The 12,332-nt window shown below is 57.7% G+C and overlaps 1 protein-coding gene across 1 annotated transcript; it reads left to right on the top strand.

Annotated features, from left to right (window-relative positions):
* The first annotated feature begins 2,915 nt into the window (after positions 1-2,915).
* On the top strand, positions 2,916-10,707 carry PFN1 (profilin 1). The gene is made up of 3 exons (XM_083410870.1): positions 2,916-3,331; positions 8,352-8,544; positions 10,199-10,707. Exons 1-3 carry the CDS (start codon positions 3,200-3,202, stop codon positions 10,294-10,296), a joined length of 423 nt encoding a protein of 140 aa, XP_083266996.1. The 5' UTR covers positions 2,916-3,199; the 3' UTR covers positions 10,297-10,707.
* Positions 10,708-12,332: the final 1,625 nt, after the last annotated feature.

Below are 12,332 nucleotides of genomic sequence, written 5' to 3' on the forward strand. Positions count from 1 at the left end.
ATTTTACAGCTTCTCTTCTCTTTCAATCTCCACCTGCTCTGATCACAGCTCACACATTTTGAAATGAAATGATGATCCAAACTGTCCCCCAAATTAAAGATGCAGCCCCCCCTTCGTGTCCAAAGACGGGCAGCCAGACACAGGGGCCCCCCATCTCTTCCTGCAGGGTTTGCACCCGGCTCCCCAGAGGCACCGCTCTGGGCTGCCACCGCTTCCGCCGAGACGCAGCAGCTTCGTTTGCCGATGCTGCGTTTGCATTTTTTAAATATGAAAAAGGGAAATATTTGAGTCTGCTCTGCTTTCCCCTCCTGGCTTGAGCAGGGCTGGCGAAACTGCAGCCTCTGGGCGCTGCTCTTAACTGCCTGCAATCGATGCCTCAGCGGTGGAGGAATAAATCCAGGAAAATGGTCCCAAGCGGAGAGAGAAAAATTCTCCTCCCTCTCTCGTGACCCTCGTTTTAACCTGTGGAACTCCCTGCCACAAGAGGCGGCCGCGGCCACCAGCCTGAATGGGCTTTGAAAGAGGTCGAGACAGAAACACAAAAGGGCTTGGCTTCCGAATACCTGTTGCTGGGAACCGCGGGAGGGCTGAGCAGCTTTTGGGTTCGAATCCTGGCATCCGCTTGGCCCTTGTGGGAACAGGACGCCGGGCTCGATCCTGCAGACTCTGCTTTGTGCAAGCCCCAAAGCAGGGCCTACTCAGGTGTGCAATTGTAGGGATGAGACAAATCTCCCTGCCTGGTTTTGCATTATTACAGGCACACAAGAGAGATGCAAAATTCAGCTGTTTCTCTCCCTCCACTTCCAATTTTCTTCCTGCTGCACCGGCTCAGTTTGGCCAGCAGAGGAAGCCGCCGTTGTCTCCCTTCGCCTGCCCATGTATGGAGAAGAGAGAGTCTCCTGGAGGCCACAAGAGCCTCTCTAGCCCAGCATCCGGTTCTCAAAAGCCGGCTCCGAGTGCGAGAGCAGCTCTCCCCGCCTTGGTCTCTGGCAACTGGGACCCAGAAGCATCACTGCCTCCGACTGGGGAGGGCAGAAAGCAGCCCTCAAGAGCCCTCTCCTCCTCCACCAGGGATTGGCCCCATTCTTTTTGAAAGCCAGTGGCAGGGAGTTCTGCAGTTTAACTCTGCGCTGTGCGAAAAGGGGCTTCTTTAACCTGCCCCGAGTCCTGCAACGTTCAGCTTCTCACGTAAAATCATAGAATTGTAGAGTTGCAAGGGTCACCTATGCCAACCCCTTGCAAGGCAGGATTATTTATTTACTGCCAACCTCGCAGGGTCGAAAGCACACCAGTGCAAGCAGACAAAGAGGTACCACTGTGGCAGGAAGGTAAATGGCATTTCCACGCGCTCTGGCACTCATCACGGTGTCCCATTGCGCCAGAAGCGGTTTAGTCCTGCTGCCACGTGACCTGGAAAGCTAGCTGTGGACAAATACCGGCTTCCTCGGCCTGAAAGCGAGATGAGCGCCACAACCCAATAATAATAATAATAATAATAATAATAATTAGTCACCTTTGACTGGACTTAACCGTCCAGGAGTCTTTTACTTTTATCTTTTTTTACCTATTCATTTACTGCACTGTTTGGAGAGCTCAGTTGTTAGAGAATGAGACTCTTAAATCTCCAGGGTCATGGGTTCGAGTTCCTGGTTGGGCAAAAGATTCCTGCATTCTAGGGGGTTGGACTGGATGGCCTCAGGGTCCCTTCCAACTCTGAAGCTCTACCACTGACATCGCCAGGTGGCATAGACACGGTTCTCATTCAGTCCTCACAACCACCCAGGCAGACTGGCCGCCAAGGTCACACGCTTCAGGGACGAGTGTGGAGGAAGATTCGGACCCAGGCCTCTCATATGCACTAGCTGACACCCTGAAGCGCTGTGCTTCCTCTGAGGGCGTACAGAGCGCATCCCCAAGAGGCAAACAGGTGGGATATAAATGCAGCAGGTTAAGAAAAGGAATGGATAAGCACGTGCGCTGTGGGACCTCTTCCTGACACCCCCCCCCCGCAACCACACACACACTGTTGCAATGCCCATGCATGCTCCAAGTGCGATTCCCGCACACTTCCCTCCTCTCCCCTGTTGCAAGAACCGGCTAGCTTGCAATTCTAGCCCAAGCAAACGAGGTCCTTTTTAAATTTTTAATAAATTGAGAGCCAGCTTCCACAAAAAGGCAGGTTTTCCTGGGGAAATGGAGGCAGAGAAACTGAGGGAAGAGGCTCTGGTTGGGGTGGAATCTTGTAGAGGTGGAAAAGGGACCCCAAGGAGTCATCTAGCCCAACCCCCTGCAATGCAGGGATCTCCTTGCCCAAACGTTGGATTCGAACCCACAACCCTGTGATTCAGAGTCTCTTGCTCTACCGACTGACCTGTCCCGCTTTATCCCCCAAAGCGTGGCCCATGGGTTGCCTCGGGAGCACCCACCCAAGGGTGCCTGGGTGCGGGGGAGATTTGCTGCTGATGAGCTCCAGCCCAACTTGGGGGCCACCGTAAAGCAGACCGTGCTGACCTAGGTGGGCCTGATCCACCATCAAAGCTCTCCTTACGAGCCCAGCTGGCAAACCAGAGGGAATCTGGATCTACAAGGAACTATGGGGAGGGGGTTTGCGCAACGGAGAGATGCAGGGGGCGCACGGAGGGCTGCAGAAACGGGGCGCTGCTGGGGGGGGTGACGAAAACCAGCCAGGCTCCCGCGCAGCATCAGAGGATCGCGGGGCCAAGTCTGCGCAGCTCCCGCTGCCAAACTTCCCTTGCATAATGCAACGCGGGCAGAGCATCCCCCGAATATCGCCGCCGCCGGACGGGGCGCCCCCTGGCTCGCAAGGAGGGAGCTGCACTTGGGGGGCGGAGGGAGAGGCGGGCGGGCGCGCGCGCGCAGGGGCGTGTGCGCGCCCGGCCTCCCCGCCCCGCTCCCCGCCCTGGGCCGGCCCCTTCCTCCGCGCCCGGCGCCCTCGCCGCCTTGTGCTCGCTCGCCGCTCCGGAGCAGCGCCAGATCCGCTCGCGCCGCCGCCCGCGCCACATCCGGATCGCGCGTCCCCTTCTTCCCCCGGGGTCCCCTGCAAACAGAAGCAAGCAGCCGCCGCCGCCGCCGCCCGCCCCGTCCAGGCTTTTGCATCCGGGCCCAGCAGCAGCAGCAGCCTCGCCGCCGCCTCCTCCTCCGTGCGCGCCTGCATCCCTCCGCATCGCCCTCCGCGGCCATGAGCGGCTGGAATAGCTACATCGACAACCTGATGGCGGACGACACCTGCCAGGACGCGGCCATCGTGGGCTACAAGGACGTGCCGTCCGTTTGGGCCGCCGCCCCGGGGAAGACCTTCGCCAACATCACGGTGCGCCCCGGGGTTGCGGGGAGCCAGGGGGCGTGGGGGGGGGCCCGGCTCGGCCGCCTCGGGATTTGCACCGGGGGCGGGAAAGAGGAGGAAGGGAAGGGGTCCCCTCCTTCGAAGGCGCGCCCCGGGGCGCTTCGGTTCCTCCCGGTTGCTTCCTCCCGGGCGAAGTTGCGGGGGGCGCGCGGGGCCTCGACAAAGCCGCTGCAACGAGGCGCTACCTGGGCGACCCTCCCCCGACGGCGGGGTTGTGGGGGGGGGGAGAGAGAGGGAGGGAGGGGCTCTTCCTGCTCCCCCTCCCCCCGTGCGCCTTTGTGCAAAGCGCCTCCGCCACTTCCTCTTGCAAAGTCAGCCTGCAGGCCCGGGAAAGGGGGGGCGTGGGGGAGGGGAGAGGCGCGCGCTGCTCGGCCCCCGCAATCGCGGGCATCCCCCTCTCTTCTTTCATCTCCCCCCCCTCTTTTGCATCTTGCCCTCTCCCCGGTTTTTTGGGGGGTGGGGTGGGGAGAAGCGCGCCAGGCGGCCGCGGTTCCTGCTTTGGCGACCGCCACCGCGCCCTGCCCGCGCCCAGTCCGGGAGAGGAAATGACTCAAAAGCCGGGGGGGGGGGGAGGAGAAGGAGGCAGGCCGCCCCTCCCCCCTGGGGGGGGAAGCAGCTGGCGAGGGAGGGGGCAACACCCCCCAAAAAAATCACCCTCCGAGCGGGTACCCCTAAACCTCTCCGTGCGTAATGGGATCTCTCATCCAAGGCCCAGATTTGTGGGGTGGGGGGGGGGATTTCACTCCCGGCTCCCTCGGCGTCGTGGAAACTTCGGCGGGAGCGGGGCCAACTTTTCCACTCCCCCCCCCCCCGCCAAGTTTGCATGGCTTCCAAGCCGCTTCCCGATCCCCGCGGGCCACACCCAGGCGCCCGGGGGCCACGGCCGCCACGTGCCTTTGTGCGCGGGGCGGAGGCTGAGCCCCGGCACCTCTCTTGTCCTCTCTCTCTCTCTCTCTGTCCCCCCCCCAAACCACTCCGCGATTGCGCAAGGGCGTCTAGCCGGGGCTGACTCGTGGCCTGACCCGCCGCGCCCCACCCCGGCCCCCCCACTTTGGCAAAGGGGTCTGGAGATCCCGGCCAAAATCCTCTCCCGCTTTCCTTGTTCGGATCCGGCACAAAAGCGGCTCCCCAGTCCCGGCAAAAAAAAGACAAGACTTTCTGAGCTGAGTCTTGGGGGGGGGGGGCACGACCTCCCTCTGCACCGTAGGGCTGGCTTCTTCACACCCCCCCCCCCGGATGTGGGGCAAGCGCGCCTCCCTCTCTCTTTCTCTTTGCAAAACAGGATACAGGTGGGGCTTTTGCGCCGCAAGAAGCGTCGCTTGCAGGCCTTCGAGAGACTTTCAAGAGCGCAAGCAAACATGCGCGCCCCCCCCCGCGCACTTCTCTTCCCTCCCCCCCTTGCGCAAAGGCCGGGCGGAAAAGAAGTTGCAAAGTTCTAGAAACTCTTTTTCTCTCCCCCCCCCCCCTTTCTCTGGGGCGCTTCCGGCGCGCAGAGTGGAGCCCGGAGGGAACTTTTGCAAAAAAAAAAACCCCAAACCGCCCCGTCGGGGCATCCATCGCCTTGCTGGGTTTTTGGGTGCCCCCCCTCTCCTTTCTTCTTCTTCCCTCCCCCCCCCAAAGTGCCACGTCTCCAGACCTGGATTCCTTTCAGCTGCGGCTAATCTCCGAGCAATCCCGGCTCTGGGCCTCTGGCAGGAATATTTGGGGGGGGGCGCGAGAGATTTTGCTGCGAGGCCTGGGTACATTTTTTTGCATTTTCCTTGCAACTTTCCTGCGGGGGGAGAGGGGGGGTGTGCGTGTCTCCCCACCCTCCATTTCCAAAATGTGGGGACCTGTGCAAATAATAAAAATAGCCCCCACCCAAAAAAAAATTCCAGATTAATTCCTCAGTTCCTGCTTTCCAGATCCTGAGCAAAGGATCCCTTTTTCTCTCCCCCCCAGCCCTGGAAGAATCTGGAGGGAGGCTTTGTTGGAGCTCCTTTTGGGGTGGGGCCCAAAACAGCTGGCCTGGGGGCGCCCCCTGCAAGGGATCCACTGTTGATCCCTTGTTGATCCACTGATCGACCTTTAGGTTGCATCTTAATGTTTTAATGTTGTATTTTAATATTGTGTTTTAAGTTGTATTTTAATCAACTTGTTTCTAGTATTGGTTGTTAGCCGCCCTGAGCCTGGTCTTGGCTGGGGAGGGCGGGGTATAAATTATTATTATTATTATTATTATTATTATTATTATTATTATTATTATTATTAAGGATCCACTGTTCTCCCTGTGGAGGAGAGGATCAGAGGACTTTAAAAATGTCTTTTCTGTCCCCCCCCCTTGATGCAGAGGATCTGTGCCCCCTTTGCTCAGTGCTGGGGGGGAGAGACCCCCGCATTATCCCTTGAGCCCCAGCATCGCCCCATGATGGGGAGGGGAAGAAGGGATGCCCCACAGAATTCCTAACCCCCCCCCAAAAGAAGGCCTTTGCTTCAAACTTCCCAATTCCCCAACCTTAGCGGAAGTGCAATTTGTGTGTGCATTTTTTTTTTGGAGGGGGTGTTTCTGACTTCTTCCGCAGTTCCTCACTTTTCTCCAAATTTGGCAATTGAGCTTCATCCCTCCTGATTTTTTTGGGGGGGATTATGTGAGTTGGGGGGCAGAGATGGGGCCTGCCTTTTACAAAAGGGGCCACTTGGGCTAGCCTAACCCCCCCAACCCAGAGACCCCCCCCTTAACTGACTGAATCCTGGGGGGGGGGTCTGCTGGAGGGACCCCATTTCTTCCCACTGAGGGGAACTGGAAGCAGCAGCCCAGGCTTCCTCCGTTCCCTCCTGTCCCCTCCTCCTCTGTTCCTCGGAGGGGAGTGCGGCGCAATGGGCGGAGGCGGCTAGGCCTGCCTCCCCCCCCCCCCGCTGCCTCTTCCATTCTTCTATCCACTCAGGGAGGCTATTCTGTGTGTTCCCGCAGTTAATGTGCAACCTGGGAATCGGAGTCGCTGCCAGCCCAGCCCTAAACTGGCACTGTTGGGGGGGGGATAAAATAAAGCTTGCTGTGTGTGCACTCAGCCCTGCTCCTCCTCCTGGGGAATTGGGGGCAGAGGAGAGAGCATTGGGGGGGGTGTTAAAGACCTGCATCGCAGCGGGTTGGGCTGGATGACCACTGGGGGTCCCTTATTCAACGGGACAATTCTGAGCTGTGAACTTTTTGCTGTGTGTATAGAAAGGTCTCCTCTCTGCCTCCCCCCCAAAGCAGGGGCACTATTAGAGTGCAGCTGGGGGGGGGTGGCAGTAAGCCCAGAGAAAGTATTTGCAGGGCAGGGTCCACTTCAGATCCCCCCCCCCAAAAAAAACCCCTGACGTCCTACATATCTTGGGGGCAGTAGGCTGCCTTGACAGAGAAAGTACCAGCAAATTCTTCCGCCTCACAGCGGGTTGGGCTGGATGACCTGGGGGGGTCCCAAAATTCCAAATGGAGACATACATCTTTTGAGCAGCTAAAAAGGAGGCAGGGGGTCTGCAGTTGTTGTCCCCCCCCCCCAAAAAAAAAGACCCAGCCATCCCTTGAGCTATGGGGTGTGCTGACTAAATTCCCTTCCTTGTAGGGGGGTGGAACTGCACGCCCAAATAATGGGGGGCTTCCAGAGGCCATGGCAGCAAGGGGGGGAGCTTAGTCCTGGGTGGAGAATGACCTCCCCGTACGTAAGCACGCTTTGGGGGGAGGAAATTGACCCACAGACTGGACTTAGCCGTGTCCAAGTTGGGGGGGGGGAGAGCCTGGAAAAGACTTCCTCTTCTCCCCCCCCCCAAGCAAAAAACCAACACCCCTGGATTTCCCCTGTTTTCCTTTGGGTCTTAATGGCCAGGAGACAGAGGGCGGTTTGTTTGCGGGGCAACAGGTGCTGGGGCTCCATTCCAGCTTCCAAGGGGGCAGGAGAGAAGGGGCTTAATTTTTGGGGGGGGGGGTTCCTTCTGTCCCTCCGCCCTCCATCCAGACCCCCTTCGCCCCACAAGGAACAGTTGCTCCCTGCAGCTGCTTTTTGGGTGTCCTCAGATGCAAAGGTCTGCCCCATGGCTTGCGCTGCCCCCTTGCCCCCCCAAAAAAGATCTGCCCCCCCCTGCATTGGAGGGGGTTGGGCTAGATGACTTAAGGGAGCCCCTTTCGGGTCTGCTGCTCTATGCCCCCCCCCCGAACCCCCATCTTCATTCTCTGGTTTGGCACTGAAGTCCAGTGGTTCCCAAACTTTTTTGGGGGGGGCCCAGAAAACGCACACCCAGTGCCCCCGTTTTTCACAAAAGCACTGCTCAGGTGAGAAGCTTGCATTTTTTTTCCAAAGGCAACAATTTAATTGTCCAATTAAATAAAAAATAAGCTATTTAGTGTAATTGAGGAATAATAATAGTTTTACAATTTTCATGTTTTATTTTTTTTCAAAGATTACATCCTGTTGTACATTCTCCTAAATTGTGTTGTACATATTATTTACTTATTCCCCATAAATCTTTTCTTAACTTTTTGCATTGACCGAAGTTCGTAAATAATTTTACTATTTATTCTCTCCCCACTACCCAAAAAAAAATCTGGCTGGCTTTCCCAGCCCACCAAAACTGACCAACTTGATCCAAACTTTGCTAGAATCCTGGACTTGAAAGGGGGCCCTGGGGGGTCATCCATCCCAACCCCGGAATTGCAGCTCAAAAATAACCCCCGAGAATCATGGAATTGTAAGGTTGGGGTTCCAGCGGTCATCTAGCCCAACCCGCTGCGAGGCAGGAATCTTTGGCTTGGTGTGGGTCTCGAACCCAGGACCGTGAGGTTCTACTGACTGAGGCACATCCATTTGCATCATTTGGGAACCTGTGGTTTAGTTTTGGGGGGCGTGACTCAGTACTGGGGGGCTTTGGGGTTCCTTGAGATGCTCAGTGGGTCTTTTTTGGGGGGGCTGCCAGGCTGCGGGTCCTCACTTTCCCCCCTCTTCTTTTTATTTCGCCCCCCCCCCCTTGGCAGCCGGCGGAAGTGAATATCCTGGTGGGCAAGGACCGGAGCAACCTGTTTGTCAACGGCCTGACTCTGGGCGGGCAGAAGTGCTCCGTCATCCGGGACAGCCTCCACACGGACGGCGAGTGCACCATGGACCTCAGAACCAAAAGCACCGGCGGGGCGCCCACCTTCAACATCACAGCCGCCATGACGGCCAAGAGTGAGTTAACCTGGGGGGGGGACACACCCCTTCCTCTCCCCTCCCCAAAAATCTCCTTGCAGCTGTCCACCTCTTCCCCGCTTGCAGAAGGGACGACTTGCATTCTTTTCCCCAACAGCTGTGGGGTTTTTTTTTGGGGGGGTGCTTCAAATGGGGGGGGGGTGGACAGCTGTTGCTAATCCAGCCCCCGGCTGGGCGGAGAAGGCGGCCTCTGTCTTGCCGTGGCAGCTGCAAGGGGTCGTAAATCTTGCTTAATGGGAGCCAGGTTTTTAGCTGGAGGGATGGGACCCCTGGGGGTCATCCAGCCCAACCCGCTGCAAGGCAGTGGAGAAGAGTCTGGCTCCTGAGGTTGGGGCGCATTGTAGGGTAGATAGGGACCCCCGGGGTCATGCAGCTCAACCCCCTGCCAAGGTAATGGCTGTCGGGTCAGGGATGGTGTAGCATTGCAGGGGGTTGGGATGGATGACCTCCAGAAGTCCTGCCCAAGTCAAATTTGGCATCCTTTGCGTGGCACGGCTGCTGGCTAGCGGGGTGTCGGCTGCTCAACTTGAAGGTGGCCCCCGGTTCTGGCTAGAGGAGCCCTGCCTTGGGTTCCCCCCTCCAAAAAAAGCCACCCTTCAGTTACACTAAGAATTGAGATAGACTTCCTTGGGACCTGGAGGTTCTCTAGAAGCCCCCAAAATTATTATTACTATTATTATTTAATTTAGTCCATGTTGCCCCAGCCGCTCTGGGCAGCTTTGCGCAAAATCTAAAAGCCTCGATCTCCTCTGTGAATTTTCCCTGCCTGATCTGTCTGCACTTCCTGCCTCTTGTGGCAGGGAGTTCCGCAGTGGTGCACCTTTGGCCCGCAATTGCAGAGGGGTTTTCCACTTTCCAAGGCTTCTCCCGAAATTCCCCTGAAGGGTGATTTTGCAGGACCCATAAAAAAGTCTGTTTATTATGTCTTTATCTCTGTCGGAAGCTGCCCAGAATGGCTTTAGTTCCCTTACTGTGGTTGGACTACAACTCCCATCGTCCCTGACTGCTGGTCCTGCTCGCTAGGGCTGATAGGACTTGTAGTCCAACGCCAGCTGAGGGACCCCCATGGAAAGCAGTGCAGATTTGGTGCTTCTCAAGTTTGGTCCCCAGCTGCGGTTGGACTACAACTCCCATTACCACCAATCCTCCTTGCTGTGGACGATGGGACTTGTGGTCTGACACCCGCAGGGAACCCCCTCCATTGATGGCGGCACCAATTTGGCGCTTCTTGATCTCTCCCCCCCCCCCCCCCGTTTATTAGATTACATCTCCCATCATCCCTAGCATGGGAGTTGTAGTCCTCGCGGAGGACGATGGGAGTTGTAGTCTGACCCCAGCTGGGAACCCCCTACAGAAGGCAGAAACTTATCATTGCCCCTCAGCCTTGCTGCCGGGGGCTACATCTGCCACGACCACCGACCCACCCATCCCGCTTGCTGTGGACGATGGGTTTTGTAGTCCCTCTGCTCCAGTGGGAGAAAACTGCAATTGGCAGACCTTGAGCTGGAGGAACCAGGCAGTGCCTGGGTGCAAAAGGACCCTCCCTCCTCCTCCTCCTTGGGTGGTTGGTGCCTTGGGGGGGGGTCTTAATTTCCTTTTGCGCTGACCCCCCCCCTCTCGTTTCTCCCCCCAGCGATAGTCCTGGTGATGGGCAAGGAAGGCGTCCACGGCGGCTGCGTGAACAAGAAGTGCTTCGAGATGGCCAACCACTTGCGGAGGTCGCAATATTGAGGCCCCCCCCTTGCCCCCGCCTGCGGTACTACTGAGGGACCGGGGGGCCACCATGCCCACGGGGGCTGCCACCGCCCGGGACCCCCAGCCCAGCCCCGGCCTGACCAGCGTGGGACACCCACCCCCCGGCGCCGGACCGCCACTCTCTTCCTCCTCTCCCCCCCCCCACTTTTCCTGCTTTCTCAACAGTTGTTTTTTTTTTCTACCCCCCACCCCCCCAAAAAACCGCACCCCCTCCTCCCGTGTCTCTTCTCCTCTTCCCCCCTTCGGGCCATTTTTTTCTATCACGAGAAATCCTTATCGCTGCCAAATTTTCTGATGGTTACAAGGTGTAGCTTTTTTTGGGGTTAAGAAAAAAGAAAACTATATTGGAACAAGACGAACGAAATAAAAGAGAAATTGAATTCTGAACGTGGTCGTGGTTGGTGGTGCCGTGGGGGGGGCGGTGGGGGGTCATTGAGGGCTGGCGCCCAGCGCAAAAGGTACTGGGGTAACTGGGAGCCCAGTTTGAAGGGAGAGCGTCAAAGCCAAGCAATAATTTGGACCCTGGTCAACGCAAGGGGCTAGTCCTCATTTAATCGCCACGGCGACACTGCAAGGGAGGCAGCAGCAGCAGCCAGCAACCAAAGCTCTGCCCACTGAGCCTCAGGGCCGCTGGGCGGAGGATTTGCTCCTTCCCGGGTCCAGCGCTCTAACCACTAGACCACCGCTGCCTCGGAAGTTGTCAATGGACAAAGAGTTGGGGGACGAGCCGGTCTTGGGGGCAGGACTCCTGGGTCCCTGACGCCGAGGACAAGGGCCCGTCTCCCTTAGGCTGCGGGAAACAATGCTTCAGCCGCAGGCCCAGCACAGAAGGCGCCTGTTTGGCAAACAATGGGAGCCGCCAACCGAGGTGCCTTTGTCCTCCTTGCGGCCACAAGTGCTGGTTGCGCCGGGCGCCTCGGGGCGGGGAAGGAAGAAAAGGCGGCTGGACCGAGGGTTTCTGGCAGAAAAGGATGCGCAAGACATCTTGGCGCCCTATAGAACTATAACTCCCGCCAGCACATTGGGGGCCGTGAAGGGAGTTGTGGTGCGGATTGTCTGGAGGGTGCCAGCCTGTGGGACGCCGGCCCTAGCAGGTCCAGATGCGCCATGCGATGCCGTTTTAGGAGCAAAGCAGCCAGGCGGGTGCTGTGCTACAACTCCCAGCTTCTCCTGCAGGGAAAGGGGGGCTATGTTTCCCAAGAGGTGGCGGCAGTGGGCATTGCACTGGACCCCTCTGCCCAAAAGCCACCTGCCCTCCCTTGCAGCCGGCCCCTGCTTTGTTTAGGAAGGGCGGAGCGCGCCTTCCCCGCCTGGGAGTTGTAGCGCAAAGTCCACCCGCTGGGCCTGGCCTGGCCTAACCCTCCTTGTCAACACTGGATGCGGCCGGTGACTCATTGTTTGGGAGCCGTTGCCGGGCGCTGCTTTGGGCGTGTGCCGTTGTCCTGGCATCGGAGGGCGCCTGGCCAGAGCCCGGTTTCTGCATCTCGAAGCTGTTCTAGATCCCAAATCGTGGAGTTGGTGAGGGACCCCCAAAGGCCATCCAGCCCAACCCGCTCCTAAAATGCACAGAAAATCCATTTGAGCCCTGCTGAAAAACCTCCAGCAGAGGGAGACTCCATCTGAAACCTTGCTTCCCAGGTGCGAATGGTACTACAACTCCCATTATCCTGGGCCAAGCCAGCTGTGGCTGATGGGAGTTGTAGTCCAATACATGCCAAGTTGAAGAACGTGGCATGAGAGCGTCAGAAGGGCGCCCTGGCTAGAACTGGAGGGGGGCGCACATCTATTCCAGCTTCCAGACCTAATGGGGTGTCTCTATGGGAAATAAAGTTGTTTGCCGTTGTGGCAGGGAGTTCCACAGGTTAACAGTGGACATATCTGTCCTGAATCCTGCAATATTCAGCAAGATCTAAAGAGAAAAGCTTCTTTTAGAGCATGATGCTGATAAGAGCCAAGGTTGCAGGTTCAATTCTCCATAGGGATTAGCTGCCCGTTCCTGCATTGCAGGGGTT

The sequence above is a fragment of the Podarcis tiliguerta genome (assembly GCF_965153285.1).
Source record: "Podarcis tiliguerta genome assembly, chromosome: 13".
In the NCBI taxonomy this organism is placed as follows: Eukaryota; Metazoa; Chordata; class Lepidosauria; order Squamata; family Lacertidae; genus Podarcis; species Podarcis tiliguerta.